At 36.9% G+C, this 25000-nt stretch overlaps 1 protein-coding gene across 26 annotated transcripts in view; it reads right to left on the bottom strand.

Moving 5' to 3' along the window:
* NfI (Nuclear factor I) overlaps nt 1-25000 on the bottom strand; it is a 473509-nt gene that overhangs the window by 196950 nt on the left and 251559 nt on the right. For 10 of the 26 annotated variants that reach the window (XR_010855470.1, XR_010855469.1, XM_067117592.1 and 7 more), the window contains exon 1: nt 4814-6028. The exons of 10 other annotated variants lie outside the window; for them this stretch is intronic. Coding sequence is in view for 14 of the 16 variants with exons in the window: in XM_067117592.1 (XP_066973693.1) it covers nt 4814-4930 (117 nt within the window). In the remaining 2 variants the exon portion in view is untranslated. Of the gene's footprint in view, nt 1-4813; nt 6030-25000 lie in introns of those variants that run through there. 6 more of the 26 variants (XM_067117591.1, XM_067117585.1, XM_067117578.1 and 3 more) reach the window with 3 other exon arrangements.

Genomic DNA, 25000 nt, shown 5'->3' on the forward strand with positions numbered 1-25000 from the left:
ACCAGAGGAAATCTTGATAAAAGCACTGGGAAGCACACAACAAATGTTAATGTTGGTAACAAAAATAATGCAACAGCAGCACACCGTTGGGATTTCGATCACAGAATACATTTCGAAAAAAGTGATAAAGTATTGAAAGTAATGCAAAGTGCCGCAGGGTGGTGGAAGGAGTGGGGGGGGGGGGTCCTCATCAACTTTAGCTGGAAGCAAATCTTTTAATCCTTTCGGTCAGATATACGTGGGCCATTGGGAACGCTAATAATCTAGACTTATTCCTTGGAATGATGGAATGCCAAATATCTGACTTCCGTGACCCTCAGCCAGGATTAAAGGCTCCTCCCCCCATTCCCCTTTCCCCCCTCTAAACCCCGGAGCAACAGATGGCGAGCGTAACCACAACAAACCAGAATGGTCAAGTAACCAGACGATCGAGCATGAACCTGATATAAGGACCCCCTGATGAGGAAGACACTAGTCCTTGCAAAGCTTACGGGTTTTAAGTGTACTTCAACAATATATCAAGATTTAATAAGTTGTGCATATATATATATATATATATATATATATATATATATATATATATATTATATATATATATATATATATATATATATATATATATATACATATGTAATGTTATTGTGTGCGTGTGTAAAACCACAGCCTTCTCCGTTTATAGGGTACATCGCCAAAAGAGTGGAGAAAGAGGGATAACACACAAAACGACTGTAAAATCATATAGTATTAAAACTACATGACCAAGGTAAAGATGGGAAAAGCACCAACAATTTTTGGGAACGCTACGACTTCTAAGTCCTCCCACGCTGACAAGGCGTCGACTAGGAGATATTTTGTCAACTTAAAACATCTTTTAAAATTATTTTATAGGATGTCAAGTCGCCTGTGATATGCACCGTATCTTTTCACAAATACATAACTAACACCACCGACAATATGACTATTAAATATTCAAATAAAAAAAAAGTGTAAAATCGGAGAAATAGCTCACCTACATGAAGATGATTTAATCTAACAACAACATTTCAGCTTCAAAAACCACAGAAAATGCTTTTGCAGTGGACGTGATTGAATTTAATTGAATATAGTGTTTAGACCAAAGGCCAAGCACTGGGACCTATGAGGTCATTCAGTGCTGAAACGGAAATTAACAGTAAAAGGTTTTAAAGGTGTAACAGGAGGAAAACCTCGCAGTTGCACTATGAACAAATTGTTAGGAGAAGCTGAAAAGTAAGATGGAAGAAAGGGGATATGAAAGGAGGTACAGAATAAGGAACGAAAGAAGTTGCAGCTCGGGGCGGAAGGCACGGTGCAGAAAACCTTAAGTAATGCCTACAGTGCACCGCATAAGGTGCACTGACGGCACTACCCACCCTACAGGGTGGGCGTGATGAGATCATCGAAAACACGCGGAAACTTTCGTTGTATGTTCCTCAAACAACGAACTCTAAATACAACATTTACTTGTCGTTACAATAGGACGAACGTGTGTATAATAGGATTATTATACCCACGATTATTACTGATCGCCACACGTTAGAATGAGATTACTAAATACCACAAGTCTAAGGGACGATAATATACTACCCAAATTATCGAAATTTGTGTATATTTTCTATTATTATTATTATTATTATTCTACAGCATGAAAGACAACGCATTTGGTCACGAACTATCCACAGACCAGATTAACTAGGCTTATGACTGATTGATTATGAAATTTAGGTCTTGAAGACCAAGCGCAGGAACCCATCAGGATTATTCAGCGCCGCAATGAAGGAGAAATATTCAAATTAATGATATGATTGATAATGAATAGGTGAATGATGACATACGAGAAGTTAAGAGGGCATTGTGGCTATTAGAATTACATACTAGTAAAGTTAAGTGTTAAAGCAGAAGTCCATCGTGCCGGGCATATGACAGTCCAAAATATGCGAAATCAAGAATTTCTACGGTAACTAACATTAAATGTAAAAAGTAGGGAAAATACACTGGGTGTACATACTTCTACACGTATGAACTCTTCAATCGTGATTAAGATAGCAGGACAAAGTCAGCAAAAGTAGACTCTGAATGCCTTTTACCCTTACAACTTTGCTTAAAAGGATTTACAATGTCATCAGTTTCAAAATATTCGATAAACAAGTTTGATGGACAGACAAACGGAGACAAACGGGACAGAAAAGGTGGAGGTCTCTTACATCGCCCGACGCTTTGCAAGTGGATAAAAAAGGATAATGAGAAGCACACACACAGACACACACACACACACACACACATAAAACATATATATATATATATATATATATATATATATATATATATATATATATATATATATATATATATATATATATATAGAAATAATCAACACACAATCAAGTGTGGAACAGAAATAAATTTTGATCATTATCAGATCGAAGCAGGTCTTTCAAAATGAAAAGACCTGGGTCTCATCCTGATGTCAGAAACAGAATATATATATATATATATATATATATATATATATATATATATATATATATATATATATATATATATATATATGTGTGTGTGTGTGTGTGTGTGTGGGTGTGTGTGTATTATGCACGCCAGTGAGCGTGTCACTTTAGAATTACAAACACACTGCACTGTACATTTAAATATCATATAACTAACGCATTCAATTCCATCACTAGAACCTAAGGCTGTGCACTAAACGATCTCAATGCCATAACTTGGGAGCCAGTAACCAATCAAGAAGGAACAGAGGAGAGAGAGAGAGAGAGAGAGAGAGAGAGAGAGAGAGAGAGAGAGAGAGAGAAGCAATCTGTGTTCTTTTTATGCGGTAAGTTCATAAAGGTTGCCATATTAATTAAATCGCTGTATACCAGAGAGCCTATCAAAGCCTTTCCCCCGACATTAAAGGCCAATTTAGGTCGACCCAATTACAACCACTTTTACAGACGAATTTCTTGAGATTCCGCGACACTGAACATCGCAAAATCGCAAAAAAAAAAAAAAAAAAAGTTTCCTCTGCAGTATTTTTTCATTTTTATCCAGTTCTCCTGAAATTTCTAAATTAATCAACTTCAATAGTAACAAATGAGAAAAATTAATTCGTACAAAAGGTGTGCAGAGGTTTTAACCGTAACAGAAATGACTGTGTCTATCTAAGTGATATTTCAAATTTAAGTTTTTCAATATATTTGCATTTCTAACAAAGATGAGTATTAACGTACATATTACTTACCTATCAATATGCATACATACATATATATATATACATACATATATATGTGTATGTATATATATGTATGTATACAACACACACACACACACATTATATATATATATATATATATATATATATATATATATATATATATATATATATAATTCCCCTTGGGTGTAAGTTATATCAGAGGTACAATAAACTAGATATCAAACGATATTTGTGGCATACTTTTAAACGTGTGAATATAAATAACGTTACGATATATATATATATATATATATATATATATATATATATATATATATATATATATATATATATATATATATATATATATATATATATATATACTGTATATATGTATATATATATATATATATATATATATATATATATATATATATATATATATATATATATATATATTAAGGCTTCTCACTTTTCCCAGTAAACAAGGTACTACTACCAGCAAGTAACTTGATAATCTCTGTGCCTTACCCCTCCAGTGACTCACCAGTGATAAGAAGACAAGACAGAAGAAGAAGAAGAAGAAGAAGAAGAAGAAGAAGACACGGGGTAAATTCACCGCCACCACCGCTAGTTTATCATTAAAAAAAATAAAAAATGGATAAATAAAAAAATAAAAAAAAAAGTTACGCGTCGCTTCCAAGTGTCGCCAACTTTTCAACGCTGTTTGAGCCTACGAAGAGATTTGTCATATCTTAACGAAAACATCTGTTGTAGATATTTTAGAATAATGACTTCCCTTCACATGCACCCAAGGGTTAAGCTCTCCTGAACACTACCACGCAAAGGTGCTTCTACCAGCTATGAACACAAGGGGAGAAGAGGTAGAGTTAAAAAGAAATTTTTAGTAAAAATTATTGACCAAAGTGCTGATAGTTTCATAATTTTTTCGACGTGTTCATTATTTTCAGAGTTCTTCCGTTTAATGAAGACGATCTGAAGTTTTGGATATCTGTATACACTGGTGGCTATTACAATGAAAACTAAGGCGGTTTTTAATACCCATCTTTGTCCTTCAGCAGTTTCTCAGATTTTCAAAAAAATTGAGCACAGAGTTCTTCGGTTTAATGAAGACGATCTGAGGGTATGGATATTTGTAAACACTGGTGGCTATTCCAATGGAAACTAGGGTGGATTTTAATACCATCTTTGTTTTTCAGCAGTTTCTTATGATACTGTAAGCTCAGATTTTCAAAAAATTGAGCACATTACTTATACATAAAGCTAAAAACAGGTTTCTGCAGCTATCCTCGGTTAAAACTGTTTTAAAATTCCAAAAAAAAACTAGAAAGATAAGGCAAAGAAATGGGTTTGCAGTAAATGATCACAAACAGTCGACTTAGATACAAATGCTAACTTATACAAATGTCTAATTTTGTGTGTTCGTACAGGTCTAAGCATAAATAATACACTAAATTCAAATGTTATAATGAGTGACAATGAGGACGAGAATGATAAAACCCCGCAACGACCAAAACGAGCAGCGTAATGCGCCCTTCACAAACCAAGGGCACGAAGCTCCATTATTATGACCAAAAAGGTACTCACCGTGGCTTCTGTGACCTTAGGGTACGATGGCGGACTCCTGGCAGCGACGAGCGTGGCTGTGGTAGCCGTCGTCAAGAACGCTTCAGGTTTGAGGGCCTCGCCGTCCATGTTCACCATTTAAAGAGTCACGACGAGAATTCGAAAGGCATAATACTTCCCCTAAAACCCCTCGGAATCACTTCGCACAGCTCAATCCCCTCGACCGCCTTTTCTTTCCGCATCAACAGATTTCACCCAGGGATTTCATGGGGGCTGACTTTTGCTGAAACTTGCATGCGACTTTCTGAACTTCCAAGAGTTCTGTAATATTAATGAATTCACTGCTAATGATTAACGGAGAGTTGAACACACGCACACAAACACACACCACAGGCACGAAGAGGAGGAAGACTTTAAATCACGCCAGCCCACGAAACATTATAAAAATAAATCCGGCTGCAGATTTACTTATAAGGCACCCATGCTATGCAGATCACATCATCGAGAGGAGTCGCTCGCTGAGAGTAGAGGTAAGAACCGACGGTATACTACTGACTAGAAGATAGCTGACTATCCGTGGCACTGACTAGAAGGATGACTAGCGTAGGTCATTCCACAATTGGTTTTTTGGCTCTCGAATCACAACTGACGACCAGCATAAACAGTACGAGCAAGCGGCAAGCAAGATGAGGTAGTCTCGCAGCTCTGTTCTGGCGCTTCCAACCAAGAGGACAGAGGCCGTTCAAGCCGACAGTACAGTAAGTAGTCTTGTACAGAAGGAAGAGTCAAGCGAACAGGACAAGCACAATTGCGGCTGTAGGCAGAAGGGAGTCGAAAGATGGCGTTATCTGATTCTTGAAGCGAGAGAGAGAGAGAGAAACTAGAGGGAGAGACTGAGAAGAGAGAGAGGGAGAGAAAGAGAGATATTCTTGGGGGTGGTTGCCGGCTAGAGGCGGAAATAGCCCACACGAGTTGGGTCGCCGATGACAGCGCCACCTTCGTCTTCTTCGGCTCTTCCTTCAGGCGCCGACTTTCTCACACCCCAGGAACTTCCCGCTTCCGTCCCGAACACTCGCAAGTTCCTCACACGGATGAACAAGTACTACTGGTCCTCCTGAAGGTGAGGATCCTCCTCAAGGTGGTATTGGAGGGCCACTCGACCCAGCTGATGTCGTCCGGTGCCAGGCGAGGTTGCCAGCCAACCAGCCGAGGTGCCAGGAGATCACGTCGCCAAGTGAGGCACCACCATTGACTTGCTAAACTGCCACGACCAGGTATGGGGGGCACTCTCAAGATAGCATGGGGGTTCAGGAAAGGGGAAGGGGTGAGTGGGCACGCGAGAAATGGTGGGGGTAAAGGGAGGGGCCTAGGGCATGAGGGGAAAGACTCAAAGGAGGACAGGAGATCAACGAGAGGGGATGAGGGGGAGAGGGAGGGGGGGACTCATTCCCTAAGCTGCGATAGAACATGAGGGGAAAAAACACTAAGGGGTAGAGCAAAGCAGATAGGTGCGGGAGGTACAAGGCTCAAGAGTTCCGCGGGAGATGGGTTAGTGTGGAGAGGGGAGAGGCAGAAGGTTGGGGAAGTTAAAGAGGGGAAACAAGAGTCCGGAGGGGGCGCGCGGGTGGGTAAGTACCCCCCGTGCCTACCGTCTTCGGGTATTTTGGGCACAGGTCCCCCAAACACGATCCCTGAGACGCACGCATATACTTACTCTCTCCTCGCGAATACACGTAATACATCGTCTGTCTCTGGAGCAAATCTGCAGGTCAAAAGACTATGGGCAAATCGAGCTTACAGTCTTAATGATAAATTTCACTTCTTACAAAATGCAGACACAACTGCCGAGGTTTTCTTTGCCAAAACATGACAAGCAGTTCTGAAGGAGGAGGCCTCTTGTAGGTGTAAAACATACCCCTCCTAACGATGGTTCCCGGAGATGAGAATAAGAAGAGAGAGAGAGAGAGAGAGAGAGAGAGAGAGAGAGAGAGAGAGAGAGAGAGAGAGTTCCTCGACCTGTTCCCCCTAGTCGTTTATTTATAAAAGAGATGGTGCGGGGGGGGGGGGGGAGAGGAATTATACGGCCATGTCGACTACCCGACATTTCATTAACGTGGATCTCTCCACAAACTCGAGCACATTTTTTAAATGGCTTCCAAGACCACAGACATTCAGCAACGCTATTCAGATATATAGCAACTCAGGTTCTAAATAAGCATAATTTGCTTTTATTAAAAAACATTCATGAATACAAATATATATCAGCAATTTCACCAGTTAGGAAATCGTCACAACGGTAATGTACAGTATACACACACACACACACACATATATATATATATACATTATATTCATACATATATATGTATACATACATACATATGCGATTTCCATCACAAAATATCAGTTTCCCGAAAGCATCAGTATACCTACTTTCCCCCTGGCAGTTTAATCAGTTACGTAATAAAGAGGAATTTAACTTGTTCTGAGATATTAGAAAACTTCTATGGGTGTACATACACAGGACAGTTCATTCCGTAATGCTGGAGCCTCTAAATTTTCTGTGAGCACAAAAGCTCTTCATAAGGGTTGTCGATCGCAACTTTCTATCCACAGCGGAGAACAAGAGAATTCTTCCGCCTTGCCTCGCATATTAGAGGATTAACTAACTATTTATATTATTGTTCAAAGGAGCGTGAATTAGCATGCGAATAAAATTCTATAGACTATCTATGATGAAGGTTCTCTTTATAATAAATCGCAATGTATATCCACATATTTTTTCGTGTGTGTATCAATAGTCTAGGGGTTCCAATCTCCACGTTCAGACTCGCAGCCCGGGACCAGTCTCTCTAACCTCTGGTCCCTTCATGAGTATATAGAGTGGAGGTTTTGAACTTGCTTCGGGGCAGTATGTAACGTGGGCACGATAGGGTATTACTGTCACTACTCTCTTTTATTTATGTTATTTTTGGTGGTGAGGGTGCACTGGTTTCAGATAATACAGACACATTCTGAAGACGCCTATTGTTCGGTCAGGCGAAAGGCTTTATATAATTACTGCGCTATATTATAAATTCATTTGAATATAGTTATATCATTCATCCTTTTAAAACAGAAACATCAAAGCATCCTAATGTGCCTTTCCTGGAGAAGCAAAAAATGCGTCACCTTATAAAACAACCCTGGATCACCCAAGGTCGAAAAAGCAGTTGTCATACTGGGAACACCTCCAATCGCTCAAGACTTATGTATTACTAGATTCGCTGTGTACACACTTGGTAAACCAGTTGAGGTTTTCCAATGAATAACTGTACACTATTAAAAGGTTTCACAAATATTACGACTATTAATAGAAAAAAACATAAAATACTAGGATGTCTTCGGTTGAGACAGGGAATCATCTTTCCTGATAACAAAAGGAACAAGAAAACGCCGAGGAAAAAAATGCTTTTTGGACACTTCAGATACAGTTACCATAATTCCAATGAGAGAGAGAGAGAGAGAGAGGAAACAGAAAAAAAAATACTTTTTGGATACTTCTTAAGATACTGTTACCAAAATTCAGTGAGAGAGAGAGAGAGAGAGAGAGAGAGAGAGAGAGATACTTTTTGGATACTTCTTAAGGTACAGTTACCAAAATTCCAATGAGAGAGAGAGAGAGAGAGAGAGAGAGAGAGAGAGAGAGAGAGAGAGAGAGAGAGAGAGAGAGAGAGAGAGAGAGAAACTTTTGGACACTTTTAAGATAGTTGCAAAATTCAGTGAGAGAGAGAGAGAGAGAGAGAGAGAGAGAGAGAGCAATTCAAGATATTACTCTAATGAACTTCACTTCACAAACTCGATGACAACTTCGTTCTGTATCACTTCATTTCCTATGAATTCAGACTGAACGCTATAGTGGATCAACCGGGGCTTTCATTACAGAACTTTAAAATAGTATACCTTAACAAGCATATGCTATGAAACTATTCAAAAAGTAAGCATATGTCTACTGGAATTGTAATGATTTATGTATATATATATATATATATATATATATATATATATATATATATATATATATATATATATATATATATATATATATATATATATATATATATATATATATATATATATATATATATAATGTGCATGTGTGTATATTTGGGAACCCACTTCGCCCACCTTGGGAAAGGTGCAATCAGCTGATTGTTCCAGGGCTTGAGACTTCATAAATTTCGTTGCTTTCCATGAACTTTTTTTTTCAAATAAGCAGGACTTTATAGAAACAACTGGAATAAAATATGTGGAACTTTTCAAATTCATGAAGTATCGTTAAGTTATAATTGAGAATTTCGCAATAACCAAAAATAATTCCTTTACAATCAGATAAGATTTTAGATTTCATAAAATAATCTGGAATAAAATCAGGGAGCCTTATACTGGTAAACAATATTCCAAAACTTGCTAAGCAAAGTCTAATCTATTTTACTGAATTAGGTTTTCCATTCTTTATGAGTACATGTAACACCATTCTAAACTGTAAGTTATGAATACATAAATACATATTTATATATTGTCACTGGGGTGAGGAGTAAAGGAACCGTATTAAGTAACTAATCATTCAATACCTGCACAAATTCACTAATATCCTCTAATATACCTAATTAAAGGCAACAGCATCATTTGCATTTAATTACATTAATTATATTGATAATAATGACAATGACATCTGCCTGTCAATATCACAGTAAACATTTACAGATGCTTACATTAACTCTTGCAGTTTAACATTAAATACTTATCATACATATGAATTTACTTATTTTTACTTTTTTTCCACAGGAAAAGTGAGGTTAACTGGATGACAGCAAAGAAGGCTGTACGAAGACATAATTCTACTCTCTCTCTCTCTCTCCCTTCCACCTCTGTAAAGTCACTGACCTAAATATTTACACAAACTCAAGATTTTTCTTCATCCATTTCTGCCTCGTCACAAACCTCTTCTTTTACTCCGTCACTTCAGCAATCTGGCGCCCTTTCTGTCCTTACTTTACTAATTTCTAATAAAACTGGAGTCTTTACTCTTAACGTTTCATTAATTTTTTCTGCAGACTGGGGTCTCTTCCCTATTACAGTAAATCTGAAATCTATATACTGTATATTTCAGCATACTGAAGTCGTACATGTTTCAGCAATGTACTTCTTGATCAGACTTTTCTGTAATCTGAATGCTTTTATCCTTTCTAAACCAAGCAGTATTGCAGTCTTCCATTTCCTCCGACTAGATTCGTTTTCTTTTCCTCATTTAACAACTTCAAAAATTATTTTGCATTTCATTTTTAGAGATAACCGACTTCTTTTTTCCTTCCAGTTTTCCTCTCCGTTCCAATTCCATAAATTCTTTTATTTCTCCAACTCATCGACCTGATATTTTTCAGATCAACATGTGAAGCGAATTTCACTCAGCGAAATCTGAAGTTTTCACTCAGCGAAATTTGAAGTTTTCACTCAACGAAATTTGAAGTTTTCACTCAGCGAAATTTGAAGTTTTCACTCAGCGAAATTTGAAGTTTTCACTTAGCGAAATTTGAAGTTTTCACTCGGCGAAATTTGAAGTTTCCACTAAGCGAAATTTAAAGTTTTCACTCAGTGAAATCTGAAACTTTCACTCAGCGAAATTTGAAGTGTTCTTATTTTTCAATCAAAAGAATTTAAGGTAATTGAAGTCAGCTTTCACTCACCGAAATTTGAAGTGTTCTTATTTTTCAATCAAAAGGATTTAAGGTAATTGAAGTCGATTCTTACACCACACCAATTTCAACATTTGAAAACATTTTAATACTCGCTTCTAGTAATTTTGTCATATACATTCCTACAGTGCCATTATGTTTTGTTCTCAAGGCATTTCAGCAACACGGAGTTTTAAACTTCAGCAATATGGAGTTTCGTCTATCTCATTGTTATCTCTCTCTTAAAATGTTCACTGCATCCACTCAGAAATAAGACGTCTCCTGCCTTTTATAATAATGGAAAACATTTTTCAATTCATTCAGGTCACTTATGATCATTCATTTCTTTACTTCATTCATCTATTCCGTTAATTTTGGTCACTTCTAAAAATGAAGTTTTTCCTAACAACTGCAAGTCTTAATTCTACAATCAACAAAAAATTAAATTTCTTCGATTTCTCTACAACTTTTCTCATACTAAGCAACAATTCTGAGCGTCTGAAATTTCATTAAATGCCTACGGAAATCCTTAACTATTTACATTTCCACAGTCAATTCAATTTCAGTATCTCTGAAGATTCTTTTTCACCTCAATAGCAAATTTTCCGAATATTCGTGTATCTTTATTTTTCGTCATTCGAATTATTATTTATTAAAACAAAATTTCCTGTTCACCTGTTTGGTAACATACTTTTTAAATTTTACTTTCACTTCATCAGTAAATATACACTACATTTTGGTTAATTTACAACAGATGGTAAAATACCTTACCACGAAAATGAACAGTCATACTGTTTATTAAAGTGTAAAATGTGTTTATAGTTACGGAAAAATGTCAGCTATGCGTTGCGTATGATTCTTAATGGATACAATGTCGAGAGAGAGAGAGAGAGAGAGAGAGAGAGAGAGAGAGAGAGAGAGAGAGAGAGAGAGAGAGAGAAGAATGTAATAAAATGTATACAACCTGACAGAGAGAGAGAGAGAGAGAGAGAGAGAGAGAGAGAGAGAGAGAGTAATAAAACGTATACATCCTGAAAGAGAACTCCGGAATGGAGACTTTCTCCTCACTCGCGAGAGAGGCCGTTTAAAACAGGCTAACTGCTTACTCCACCCAATGACTAATACTGAAAAAAAAAGATAAGTTTGAACTTGGTCAAGAAAACAAAAGAGAGAGAGAGAGAGAGAGAAGAGAGAGAGAGAGAGAGAGAGAGAAATTCTATTTCTAGAAGTGAGATTAGTTTTGGGAGAGATGTTAGTCAAGAAAAGGAGAGAGAGAGAGAGAGAGAGAGAGAGAGAGAGAGAGAGAGAGAGAGAGAGAGAATTCTATTTCTAGAAGTGGGATAGTTTAGGGAAAGATATTGGTCAAGAAAAGAGAGAGAGAGAGAGAGAGAGAGAGAGAGAGAGAGAGAGAGAGAGAGAGAGAGAGAGAGAGAGAGAACCAGTGCTGTTCGCTTTTATACAGTCAGAATTGGTGAATAATGAGGCAAATGATTTTCTTATTAAAAGGAATAAAAAAAGAGATGTTCATACTTGTACGGCATATGCAGTTTGAAGAATTTCAACACACTTAATTTGTGTGGTATAAATAACAGATTGCAATACTATTAACAGTGTCTTATCCAGTTGACTTCCGTTTTCACTGAAGAAAGGCAGAAGATATCTCTCTCTCTCTCTCTCTCTCTCTCTCTCTCTAAGTATATACTGTGTATATATATACATATATAAATAAAGATAAAATCCACGTGGAAACAGAACACTGAGTGCTGAGGCCTTTTTCGACGCAGGTCCTTTACTTAGCAGACCTAGTCGAAAGGCCTCTTGGGCACTCCAGTGTTTCGTGCTTCCACGTGGATTGTCTTTATTTATATATTCATCACGTTCCATATTTTCGTGATTCAGTTATACACACACACAGACACACACACACACAGACACACACACACACACACACACACATACATATATATATATATATATATATATATATATATATATATATATATATATATATATATATATATATAATAATGTGTGTGTATGTAGTCCCTGGTACAGGAGGTAACACGCCCCCCCCCAATGAAAAAAGACACTAGTGCAATCACTGCCACATTCATACTTCAATTACTGAATCATATACGAACTCCCATTTCATACGCTTACACAGATGGCTCATTAGCAACGCGCTGAAACCCTTTACCATTTTGTCATCCACTCCTATTTTGCATGCTATCTCCAGCTTCCTGGATATTATAAAGCCTCTCCTTTTTAATCTCTTCTTCACGCTATTTATCCAACCGTGTTTATATTCTCTCTTAGCCTTCTTTCTATCACTTCTGAATTATGTATTCTATATATACATGTACACACGTACACACACACACATATATATATGTAGAAATTTCTGACTCACATCAGGATCGAACCCAGGTCTTTCAACTGAAAGGCAAGGGCGCTGCCCACTAGGCCACACAGTCTGTGGGCAGCGCCCTTGCCTTTCAAAATGAAAGACCTGGGTTCAATCTGATGTGAGTCAGAAATTTATTTCGTTCCACACGTGATTGTGTGTTGATTATATATATATATATATATATATATATATATATATATATATATATATATATATATATATATATATATATATATATATATAAAATATGTATCTGTATACACACAAACACACACATATATATGTATTTATGTATGTATGTGAATACATGTCTGTCCATATACTATATAATAACAATAACAATGACAAACTCTGATGATTTCTTCATCAATTTCATTTTAATCTTCACTGTCCTATATTTCTCTTCACTTTATTTTTCCCCATATAAGCACTCTATTTACGGGAAGCTTGCTCGGCAAGTCAATGGTCTTTGTAGAGCTCGTTCCATATGCATGTCTGCACATTTTTTGATGATGGTAATAACAACAATAATAATAAATAAGGAAGAAGACTGTGATTTTAAATACGAAACAATGCAACGCTTCTTCTATTCCAGCAACCATTGTTTCCAAGAGTATTCTTTTTTTTTTTTTTTAAATATTCCTGAAAAAGACAAAAATGAAAAAGCAATGAATGACAAACAAGAGAAATAAAAGGTGCCGTATCATGTTTTGCTTTGACACAGATGTTGTCTTTTCTCCGAAAAGGAAAAAAAATGCTAAATGAAAATGAGTGGAGAAAATACGGTGCTATTAATGACGCTGGAGTTCTGAGGTGTCACATTTGGTATCTAGGTTCACGGAGGGTGGTAATCATACAGCCCTTATTCTCACACCCTGGGGTACGCTATAACCTTTGAATAGTGCCCTTTCATAGTCTTGGTTAAGAGGGTATAGCAAGCAAACTTTCATCTGTTTTTATTCATTTATTAATTATACTCTTATTAACTACTTTCCTATAGATATAATCTTAATTATTGGTAAATCAAAAAAAATTTTTATTTACGTCATTTGTTTATGCTTCATGAAAAAAAGTCTGTTAACTGTTTTTCTTTATTTTTCTTCCATCTTTTATTTTATTTTCACTTACGAAAACCGTATTCTACATTACACTGGTATGCATGAAACGTATACACTATAAATACTGAAAATATCATACGTTAAGAAAATATACTGTTAACTATAATTTTATTCAACAAATTAACAACACAAGCATTACTTGACTATACTTTCCGTGGTGAAAATTAAGACCATGAAACAGCATAAATGCCAGAGAGAGAGAGAGAGAGAGAGAGAGAGAGAGAGAGAGAGAGAGAGAGAGAGAGAGAGCTAGCTTAGCGTTCACTTGAGTGAGATAGGACTAATAAGCGATAGCATCAAGATCTAGCTTTTCAGTAGAGAGAGAGAGAGAGAGAGAGAGAAAGAGAGAGAGAGAATATGAAGAAGATACAATAATAAACCTGCAAATGTGCCTTGTGATACTGGTAAGGGAACGTTGCCGTCTCGACCGTGACAAATGTGCCGGAGCTCCGGCTCTTTCCGGCATAACCGTACCACCACACCAATACCCCTCCCGCCCCCATCCCCAAAAGGGGACCCTCCCCCCTCCCCTCTCCCCCCGGGGGGTAAGAACCATCCGTACACGGCATCCCCAACCCCCATCTTCCCCGGCAGTAAACCTTCCTTTAACTTCACTATTATAGTAGTGTATATGGGGAAAGGAGGACGGTGAGGACTGGAGAGGTTGGGAAAAAATCCCAGAGCTGGGTAACGCATGGAGGGAAAGGATGCAGGTCTTACTTTGCTTTCTATTTTGTGCATTCTGCTGCAACAACAGCCACCACGTCTTCGTGAATTAAATACTAAACTAAAATACAATTAAACATAATAACAAAAACACATCAAACTAGTAGTAAAAATATATAAAAAAAAATCCTGAAATAGTAATCCTTCCAGTGACTGCATTACGGTTTTCTCAATTCATAAAATACCTTCAAACAAAAAACCTTCTGGTGGTAAGGCTAAGTCCAGAAGTCCACATCAGGACTCTTACAACTTATCACGCCTTACCGCACTTACCACCGTCCTATGGCGACGGTACGTGTTACCGTAAAACCACCTTCATCTACAATAATTCAACACAAACGACAGCACAAACCACGTATGTAAACATTTACAATATAAAATCTAGGCAATAGCTCTTTTAGTTCCACGGAGTTCATTGAAACTCTTGGTGTCTCTGGCTAGTCTATTATCACATAAATCTGGGACGAGGTTGCTGGCCCAATGACCATGTGTGATATCTACTACCCTGAGATGACACGTGGAGAAACCGGTTGTTATAAGAATACTTGAACACAATTGGGGGGGAAACGACGAGTTCCACATCTCACATGACTGGGGTTTGATTTAAAACAAAAGAGGTTCCCAATATATAAACCAATTATTTAACGATTTCAATTGCAGAAACATTAGCTACCTTCAATTTCTTCATACGGGAAATGTGGATAAAAGTATAGTCTTTGCCTTTCCTACCGCAAAACTATGGTACGAACTGCTATCTTTATGTTTGTTTCCTGACCGAACTGGAAAGGCCATACTCCCGCACACATTCGGAAGCAAGTGCTACCTTCAGCATTCCCACACACACACACACACACACACACACACACACACACACACACACACACACAAAGAAATAAAACAGAGTAAAATTTATACTACCTCCCACATTCTCACACGTACACAAAATTTAGAAACAGGTCCTAACTTCAACATTCCCAAACGAAAAATGTGGAAGCAGCTGCCATCTTCAATATCTAACCCAAAAAACAGAGTTTAATAAGCTCTCATATATGTTCTAGAGCGGTATAAATCACTAAAGTCTTCCAGAACAACGGTGTATGATATTTTCATCAACCAAAAAACCACGGTGAAAACACGGCCCCTCGTCCGAGCAACCATAAAACTCTTCAATTTACGATCAAATATTTCTTTGACCTATACTCCCACGTTAACCTAAGGTTACAATGTCACAAAGAAAAGAAATGTATTAAAAAAATGTAAGAAAACCATAAAGCAATCAGAGGCAAACAAAGACCGCATGCCTTCGGAGAAAAGCAAACACTTCGGGGAAAGCACCTTTGAAACGTCACGACGTCACACAGCAGCGTATCTGCGCACAAGATCTGAAGCGGCTGTCACAGAGACAAGAAGGTCATCCTGAACACTACAGTCTATTTGGCGATGGAGAGATAAGTCAACGAGAGAGAGAGAGAGAGAGAGAGAGAGAGAGAGAGAGAGAGAGAGAGAGAGAGAGAGGGGAATAATTTTTTCTTATTAACTTAAACCTAAATCTTATTTGTATTTTTGTTATAGAGACGAAGTCGTTCGCATCCAATTTCAATCTTTTCTGACTCTTGAATCTCTTCTCATGGTTTTTTTTTTCCGTCAAGAAGAAGAAGAAGAAGAGAGAGAGAGAGAGAGAGAGAGAGAGAGAGAGAGAGAGAGAGAGCTTTACTTATGTCAACTGAAAACTTATTTGTATTTTCGTCAACAAAACGCCATTCCCATCCAATCATTTCTCGTTCTTCAATCTCTTCCCATTTACCTTCTATCAAGTTGAGAGAGAGAGAGAGAGAGAGAGAGAGAGAGAGAGAGAGAGAGAGAGAGAGAGAGAGGAGTTTTATTTAATTTTCCTCCGTGCCTTTTGTCTCTCTCCTTCTAAGTAACTTAGTTTCTCTCACTTTTATCGCTCATTTCCTTCAACTAATTCGGCACTTTATTTTCCTTCTCTCAATTCGTTTTCCATCTATGAGAGAGAGAGAGAGAGAGAGAGAGAGAGAGAGAGAGAGAGAGAGAGAGAGAGAGAGAGAGAGAATCTGTATTGGGGGAATCCATTACGTGGCGATCATTAAATCCGATTATAAAAGAATCTTATTAGTAATAAAATACGATGCTCGATACAAAAGGACTTCCACAGTTCACAAACACTGAGGGATAAAGACAATTACATTACCAAGCAAGACAAAAAGGGATTAAATCCTTTGAGAGAAAACTAGTTTGGGTCAATGTGGGGTTATAAATCACCCCAAATCATTCATTCCTTGGTGAGTTAATCCCGGTAGTCATAAGTAGTTATGGAATAAGATCTGAGTTGAACAAGAAAGAGAATCACCAAAACTTCATCACGATAATTAGCAGGAGCATTCTTGTGATAGTCACTATAATAGTCATTATATAAACAATAGTCTGACACTAAAAAGATCTCTGTTTAAGAACAGAGCTTGGCATTAAGGAACGGTTTTCATGGCTTGTCAAAATTACATAAGACAACACTTCTCCGAAGCATCAATACAATGCAAATTTGTGATTACAAACACAAACGATGAACAAGAAAATGATAAACATTTTATTGCTAAAGAAGAAATTGAGTAGATGAAAGGTATTTAACAAGTATACGGCAAAAATATTTTACTGCTAAAAATATATTAGGAATAAAAGGCAGAATTTTTTAAAAATAAAAACTATTTTAGAGGCAGCAGGCGAAGTATTTAATTCTGTGGTAAATTATATCCGAACCAGAATATAACATATTTTACAAAAAAAAAAGTATTTCATAAAAGAAGAAAGTATTAAAAAATGACCCTCATCATGTTACTGATATTGGAAACTCTTCAGAATAAAAAAAACATAAGCAGATAAATGCGTAAAACATCCGATACTGAGAATAAATGTAAAACTTTTTGTATGCGGATGATCAAAAGAATATTTCAAAACTAGTTTAGAACAAAGAGCACGATTGAAAGGCATCGGAACGTGATTTCAGACTAATGTTGACAAAAACTAGTAATAGCCAACTAGAAATTCCATTTCCAAAGGCCTTCCAGGTAACGCGAAAGACAAGCCTTTCCTGGAACAAGGCGCGCTCCATTTCCTGGAAGAGCAACGTTTTACGTCACGTGTGATACGAAAAAATACTGTACAAGAACGATGTCATACGTCACACAAAATGCGCTTCTCTCTCTCTCTCTCTCTCTCTCTCTCTCTCTCTCTCTCTCTCTCTCTCGGCGTTTTTGAGGATGCAGGGTCTTTTCTAGAATTTTTGTACATGGCATTTCTAATCCTGAAGAGTGGTGAAGACTGGCATCGGAAAAAAAAAATACATGCCGTGAAAATTTTGTTTGCATGTTTGTACGAGTACAGTACCCGTTTCCTGCATTTTTTTTTTCTTTATCGAGGGAAACTATAATTTTATAGTTCCATGTGTAACTATGTTCATCAGCAACATGGGAAACAATCATAATATATTTTTTAAAAATTAAGAGAAATCAAGCCATAAAATAAGAAAAAGGACTGGGTTGATTAAAACGAAACGCCCACCATACTAAATGTGACGGTTTGAAGTCTTTTTCTACTATCATTCACTTGCAAGCATGCATTCCCAATCATGTAAAAGTATATCTACACTTTCATCTAGAAAATACGTACTGCACACTGCCGAATTAAACTAAGGCACACACATTACGACTTCAGTTTCGAAGTTCCTGAAATCTATGATGGGAATACCAATGCTCATCCTTACCCGCGTGTCGATAACCATAGCCTCACGCCAAAGGGTTCAAATGCTAACGACCAATTATATTTAACACTATGATTCCTGAATCCTGATCAGCGTGCACCAGGACTTGGCCGAGTGAGCAACCAACTCCCTTCACTTCTATCTCTGTTATTGCTGAGATAAGAATGAGGAAGAGAAGGGATACAGTAGGGTTGTAAAAGGCACAACAGTACGGTGAAATATATAACCGTAAGGAGGTAACAGATGTAGTATTGGCAACTGAAATATGGAGACTGGAGGTACAGCGTAAGTGAAAGGATTACAGTAGGATGATGAGGAGTACAGTCGAGGGCTGGTGCCGGTTGAGAGGATGATGATGATAAGCTAAGTTAGAGAAGTGAAGGATGCAGAAGAGTAGTAAAGGGGGAAGTCTGAACAGCAGAGCGTTCGAGGATGCTGTAGTCAGTAGGGGATACAGCAGAAGGGTGGGTAAATTGGTAGGATGGGATACAGGACACAGTAGAATGATCTGCGATGACGTCGTTGATATGAAACATAATACACTAGGTAGTGGCTGAGTGTGATACTAGTATTAAACAAGAGATACAATGGAGTGATGCAGGAAACACTCGGTAGTGGGCGATACAGCAGTAAGTTAGGGGGTCTGATCTTATGAAATTTTGGCTGTCAAGTGAAGCAATGGGGGTACTTTCGGCCATTCAGCAACAACAGTAGGAGGTAGAGGAAGTGGAAGAAATACGTTGGATAGGTGATACAGAAATGGTGAAGGTATAATTTGTTGGTAGTGATAAAAGGGGAGGGGGAATAATAGGTAGGAGAGGGGATGCAGTTGATATTGAAGGATAGACACATTGAGTATAATAATAAGTGAGGGGATACAGTCGACAGTGAAGGATAGACAAATAGAGCATAGTAATAAGTGGGGGGATACAGTTGATAGCGAAGGACAGACAAGTAGAGTATAGTAATAAGTGAGGGGATGCAGTTGATAATGAAGGATAGACTAACAGAATAAAATAATAAGTAAAGATAAAAAAAGTTGATATAAAAGGAAAACTGAAGATTACATTCGGTGATGGTTACAGCAATAGAATTAGGAAATGAGAGAGAGAGAGAGAGAGAGAGAGAGAGAGAGAGAGAGAGAGAGAGAGAGAGAGAGAGAGAGAGGACCCAATCTAACAATGAAGAAACAATCGGCGGGGAAGGATAGTGGTACACCCGTAGAAGGGTGGGATAACCAGCATCCACGTCGCAGGCGCGTGTACATCTCTCTCTCTCTCTCTCTCTCTCTCTCTCTCTCTCTCCGTCAGTCTGCCTTTGGGACAGACGTCTTCGAAACGTCAGCCGTTAGGTTGTTTAACTTTCAATCAAGAGTTTTATGATCCGTGGAAAGCCCCCGGCCATCCTTTATATATAATCTATAAATCTATGCGACAGACCAGATTCCATAGAACCTATAAATATAATTTCCTCTGTTTTTATAGGACGTAGGGATATGGATGTTACGAGGCTCGTTTTCATGTTGCCCGGGGAGATATGGCCAAGTGCCTGGGTGAATTACAAACACTTTCTATGACGGGATCATTTACGAATTCAAACACTTGTCATCATACGATCACGCGTGGACGTCAAGCACTTCAATTTTATATTTATAATTAAACAATTATCGTAAGATTTCACTGAGATATTTAAACAATTATCGTAAGATTTCATAGAGACATTTAAACAATTATCGTAAGATTTCATAAATATATTCAAACAGTTGCCGTAAGATTTCATAGGGATAGTTAATCAATTATCGTAAGATTTCATACTGGTATTTAAACAATTATCGTAAGATTTAACTGAAATATTTAAACAATTATCGTAAGATTTCATAGAGATATTTAAACAATTATCGTAAGATTTCATAAAGATATTCAAACAATTATCGTAAGATTTCATAGGGATAGTTAATCAATTATCGTAAGATTTCATACTGATATTTAAACAATTATCGTAAGAGTTCATAGAGATATTTAAACAATTATCGTAAGATTTCATAGAGATATTTAAACAATTATCGTAAGATTTCATAAATATATTCAAACAATTACCGTAAGATTTCATAGGGATAGTTAATCAATTATCGTAAGATTTCATACTGATATTTAAACAATTATCGTAAGAGTTCATAGTGATATTTAAACAATTATCGTAATTTTTCATAGATATTCAAACAATTATCGTAAGATTTTCACAAAGTAATCATACATCATGTACCTTGATCACTTATGATTCAAGCGTTTATAAAAAAAAATATCTGGAAATTTTTCAAAGACTTACATGTTTGCTTACGTAACCAAACACCTACGGTAAGAGAACTTAAAATTCATTACGAACTCAAATACTTTTAATGGACAATAGGATCAAGTACCTATGAACATGCTACTTAAAACAGGATCACTTGAGGACTCAAACGCTTGTAACAGGATCCCTTTCAAATTCCAGCCCCCGTAGGAGGGTAGCGCAGTCAGTGCTCTTCGTGCAGTGCACTGTAGGCATTACTTAAGGTTCTTTGCAGCGTGCCTTCGGCCCCTAGCTGCAACCCCTTTCGTTTCATTTACTATACCTTCTTTCATATTCTCTTTCTTCCATCTTACTTTCCACCATCTCCTAACAAATGATCCACAATGCAACTGCGGGGTTTTCCTCCTGTTACGCCCCTTTCAAAACTTTGACTGTCATTTTCCATTTCAGCGCTGAATGACCCCATAGGCCCAGTGCTTGGCCTTTGGCCTAAATTCTATATTCAATTAAATTCAATTCAAATTCCAACGATTTCAAAAAGGATTTCAAATCAGAGCAAGTACGCCTTTTTACTTCATAAAATATCACTGTCCTGTCATCGAGTTTACCTGCACTCTAAAGAATGAGAAAAGAATAACTACGAGGAGGATCACAAACCAAAATCAGGATTAATTATAAAAGGATCAGGATTTGGATTCAAACACTATCTCCAAAGAATATGGAATAAAGCACTACCATCCAAACAGAGCGTTTAAACTGTATCGTTACGCAAAATAGTAAATTCAAACATTATTCTTACTACTTTAAATTCAATCGGTATTCTTCAAAAATAATGGATTCAAAGAACCATCCAAAATAATAATAATTACATTCAATACAATCTTCGTCTGGTCATATTTGAGCTTCGTGTCCGACATTTCAAGAAACAAATTTGCATGTTAAGTGGGTTACGAAAGCGACGACTACACAGCGAGAGAGAGAGAGAGAGAGAGAGAGAGAGAGAGAGAGAGAGAGAGAGAGAGAGAGAGAGAGAGAGAGGTCTAAACAACTGTTTCACACAGATTATATCTTTCCCGCCCCAATATCGTACTATATTTCCGTTCAAACCTTTACGTAACAAGCACAGACAGACATGTTTGGGTTCCACCAAGTTGTCAATACTGATGAAAAAAATAAACAAAACATTATACATACACAACACACACAATATATATATACAGTATATATATATATATATATATATATATATATATATATATATATATATATATATATATATATATATATATATATATATAAACACATAGATGGACTGATACAAATAAGTACTGACGTCATCATTACAATATTCCCACTCTTGAAAAAAATCTAATTGCTCAGTTTCAATTAGGACTTGTACGACAAACCTCAATTAAAACCCATATCGCTGCAGTATCGTAAGCACCCTTCCTTCAATAATAAACCTTTTAGACAACATCCTCCGGTTTCTCAAAACTTCGAGGTCCTTCCGGTATCTCGTCAAAATCCTTCGACTCCTCCCTCCTCCGTCACCAGGCGCTGCGAGCCACCACCCGCCGCCCATCCTCCCGTCCTTTTGTTTAGGAGTGTCAGGAGAGGATGGGAAGGATGGAGGAGAGGGGGTGGGGTAGGAATGGGTAGGGGGGTTAGATTGGATTTTAATGTCGCGTGCCCGAACTCCTCCAAGTCGTATAATGCAAGTGAGTTGAATCAGTTGTTACGGGGTTAAGTTGGGTCGTTAACCGTACTATGTACGGTCGCCATCATCTCTCTCTCTCTCTCTCTCTCTCTCTCTCTCTCTCTCTCTCTCTCTCTCACACACACACACACAAAACCCCTTGCATACAATACGGCACTCGTGTTTGCGTGGTGTCATTATACGTCTGGGTATCATTATTATGCGCCTGGGTATCATTATATACGTCTGGGGTATTCGCGTCTCTCGCGCTCGATTCTGGTACGTACCGGAAATTTCACCCGATGGGTATTGCGGACAAAGACGGAGGAGACGACGCGCTGAGATTTCTCCCGAACGTGTAATCTCGGGACCGAACGCCCCCCTCATTTTCCTCATATTTCAAGTCGATTATAATTAGGGTCGGGGTATGGCGGTGCGTGGGTGACTATGTATGTATATAATTATCTAAAACCACATGCACGCACACGAACACGGTATACATACATATATATATATATATATATAGTTATATATATATATATATATATATACAACACACGTATATATATACAGTATATATATTACACTATATATATATATATATATATATGCAAAGAGAATTACTGCACATATATATATATATATATATATATATATATATATATATATATATATATATATATAATTCTATATATATATATATAAATATATATAAATTTATATATATATATATATATATATATATATATATATATATATATATATATATATGAGAGAGAGAGAGAGAGAGAGAGAGAGAGAGAGAGAGAGAGAGAGGAGAGAGAGGAGAGATTATTCAAGCGTAAATACGAACATTCTAAAAACAAATACGCTAAAAATATATACGATCATCCGCCTCATGACACAAACCACCTCATCTGGTACAAGCCGTTCCGAAGACTTACATTTAGGGCAGAGGACATTTTTTTTTAATCAGGAAAGTGTGTAATGAGAGGGAAGACTGCAAGGATGTATAAAAAAGGAAGCCTCCGGTTCCGTACTCCGACCATATGCGCGTACTTAATGAAGGCAAGAGAGTACTTTGCCCTCCTTGCATGTGCATTTATAAATAGCACGAATCTCTGATGTCTGAAGATGGAGTTTGCCCGGGGAATTTCAATTTTCTTTCATTTTCTCACCTAACATCAGTTAAGAGAATTCAGTTAAAGTGATTTTCTCTCCCACATCGGTGAGAAAATTCATTGGAAATTCAAATTTGCGTTAATTTTCCCCTGGGTTCTTTAATAAGAGAATTCACCTGAAACCGGTTCGTTTTTCTCTCCTTGCAACGATGAGACTTCACGGAAAATTATTTCCTTCGATAAGAGAATTTCCTCCTAATTTTCATCTCTTCTTTTACACCAGGGCTAGATTTAACCTTGATGATGAGCTTATTTCATTTGAAAATTGAATAACTTCACTTGAAAATTTATTCGTAAAATAGGAATTGAAAGAATCGACATCCATGATCAAGTCACTGTCACGCCAAATAAACAAATCAATCAATGCTGACAGAATCGTTTTAAATGACGATGTGGAGAGCCTGTTTCCACTAAGCACGTAAGATTCTGATAAAATAAAGAGCCGCAAGTAAACGTGTGGAATAAAAGAAAAAAAAAAAACAACACTAGAGTTCTCGGAAAGTATTACTTAATTTTAAACAAGAGGCCCTAGGGACATAATGCTCACCTGAGCCCACTTGCTTTACTTTGCATTTATATAATTAATAATATTTTACCCTTTATATACCACAGCAAACCTTTGGAATATCTTTTAGGCCACATCTTGGCCCTCGGGAACATGGTTCGAACAAATTTAAATTTGTACTAAGGGTGCACAAAAATATACTATACTCTTCAAACGATTTTTTGTCTTCTTTTACATACTCCCATATTCCAGACGCCAAGGTATATTCAGACTTCAACCTAAATTACATACGGAATCTGTCACGTAAGTTTTGTTATTTCAGGGTCAGTAGGTTTTCTAAGGAATAGATTTTCTTTATATCAACCAACCCCACTTTCACTTATTTTTTATTCTCTCTCCTTGCAAGGGGCGTGGTCATTTATTTGAACGAACTTGAATCCCTTGACCAAAGGATGCCTTGTAACACGCTCGGTTAGAATCGACTCATTGGTTATGGAGAATTTAAAAATAAGAATTTTTATGCTAACATACATAATACATATATTCACATACCATTAAACGCTTATATATATATATATATATATATATATATATATATATATATATATATATATATATATATGTATGTATGTATGTATATGTATATGTATATATGTATATACATATATATATATATATATATATATATATATATATATATATATATATGTATATATATATATTATACATGGGCCTGTCGCTTGAGCTTTCAACTTTGGTAACCTAACAAGGGACTCACTAAGTTGCAGACAGGACAG

Source organism: Macrobrachium rosenbergii, chromosome 15, assembly GCF_040412425.1.
Source record: "Macrobrachium rosenbergii isolate ZJJX-2024 chromosome 15, ASM4041242v1, whole genome shotgun sequence".
Lineage (NCBI taxonomy): Eukaryota > Metazoa > Arthropoda > Malacostraca > Decapoda > Palaemonidae > Macrobrachium > Macrobrachium rosenbergii.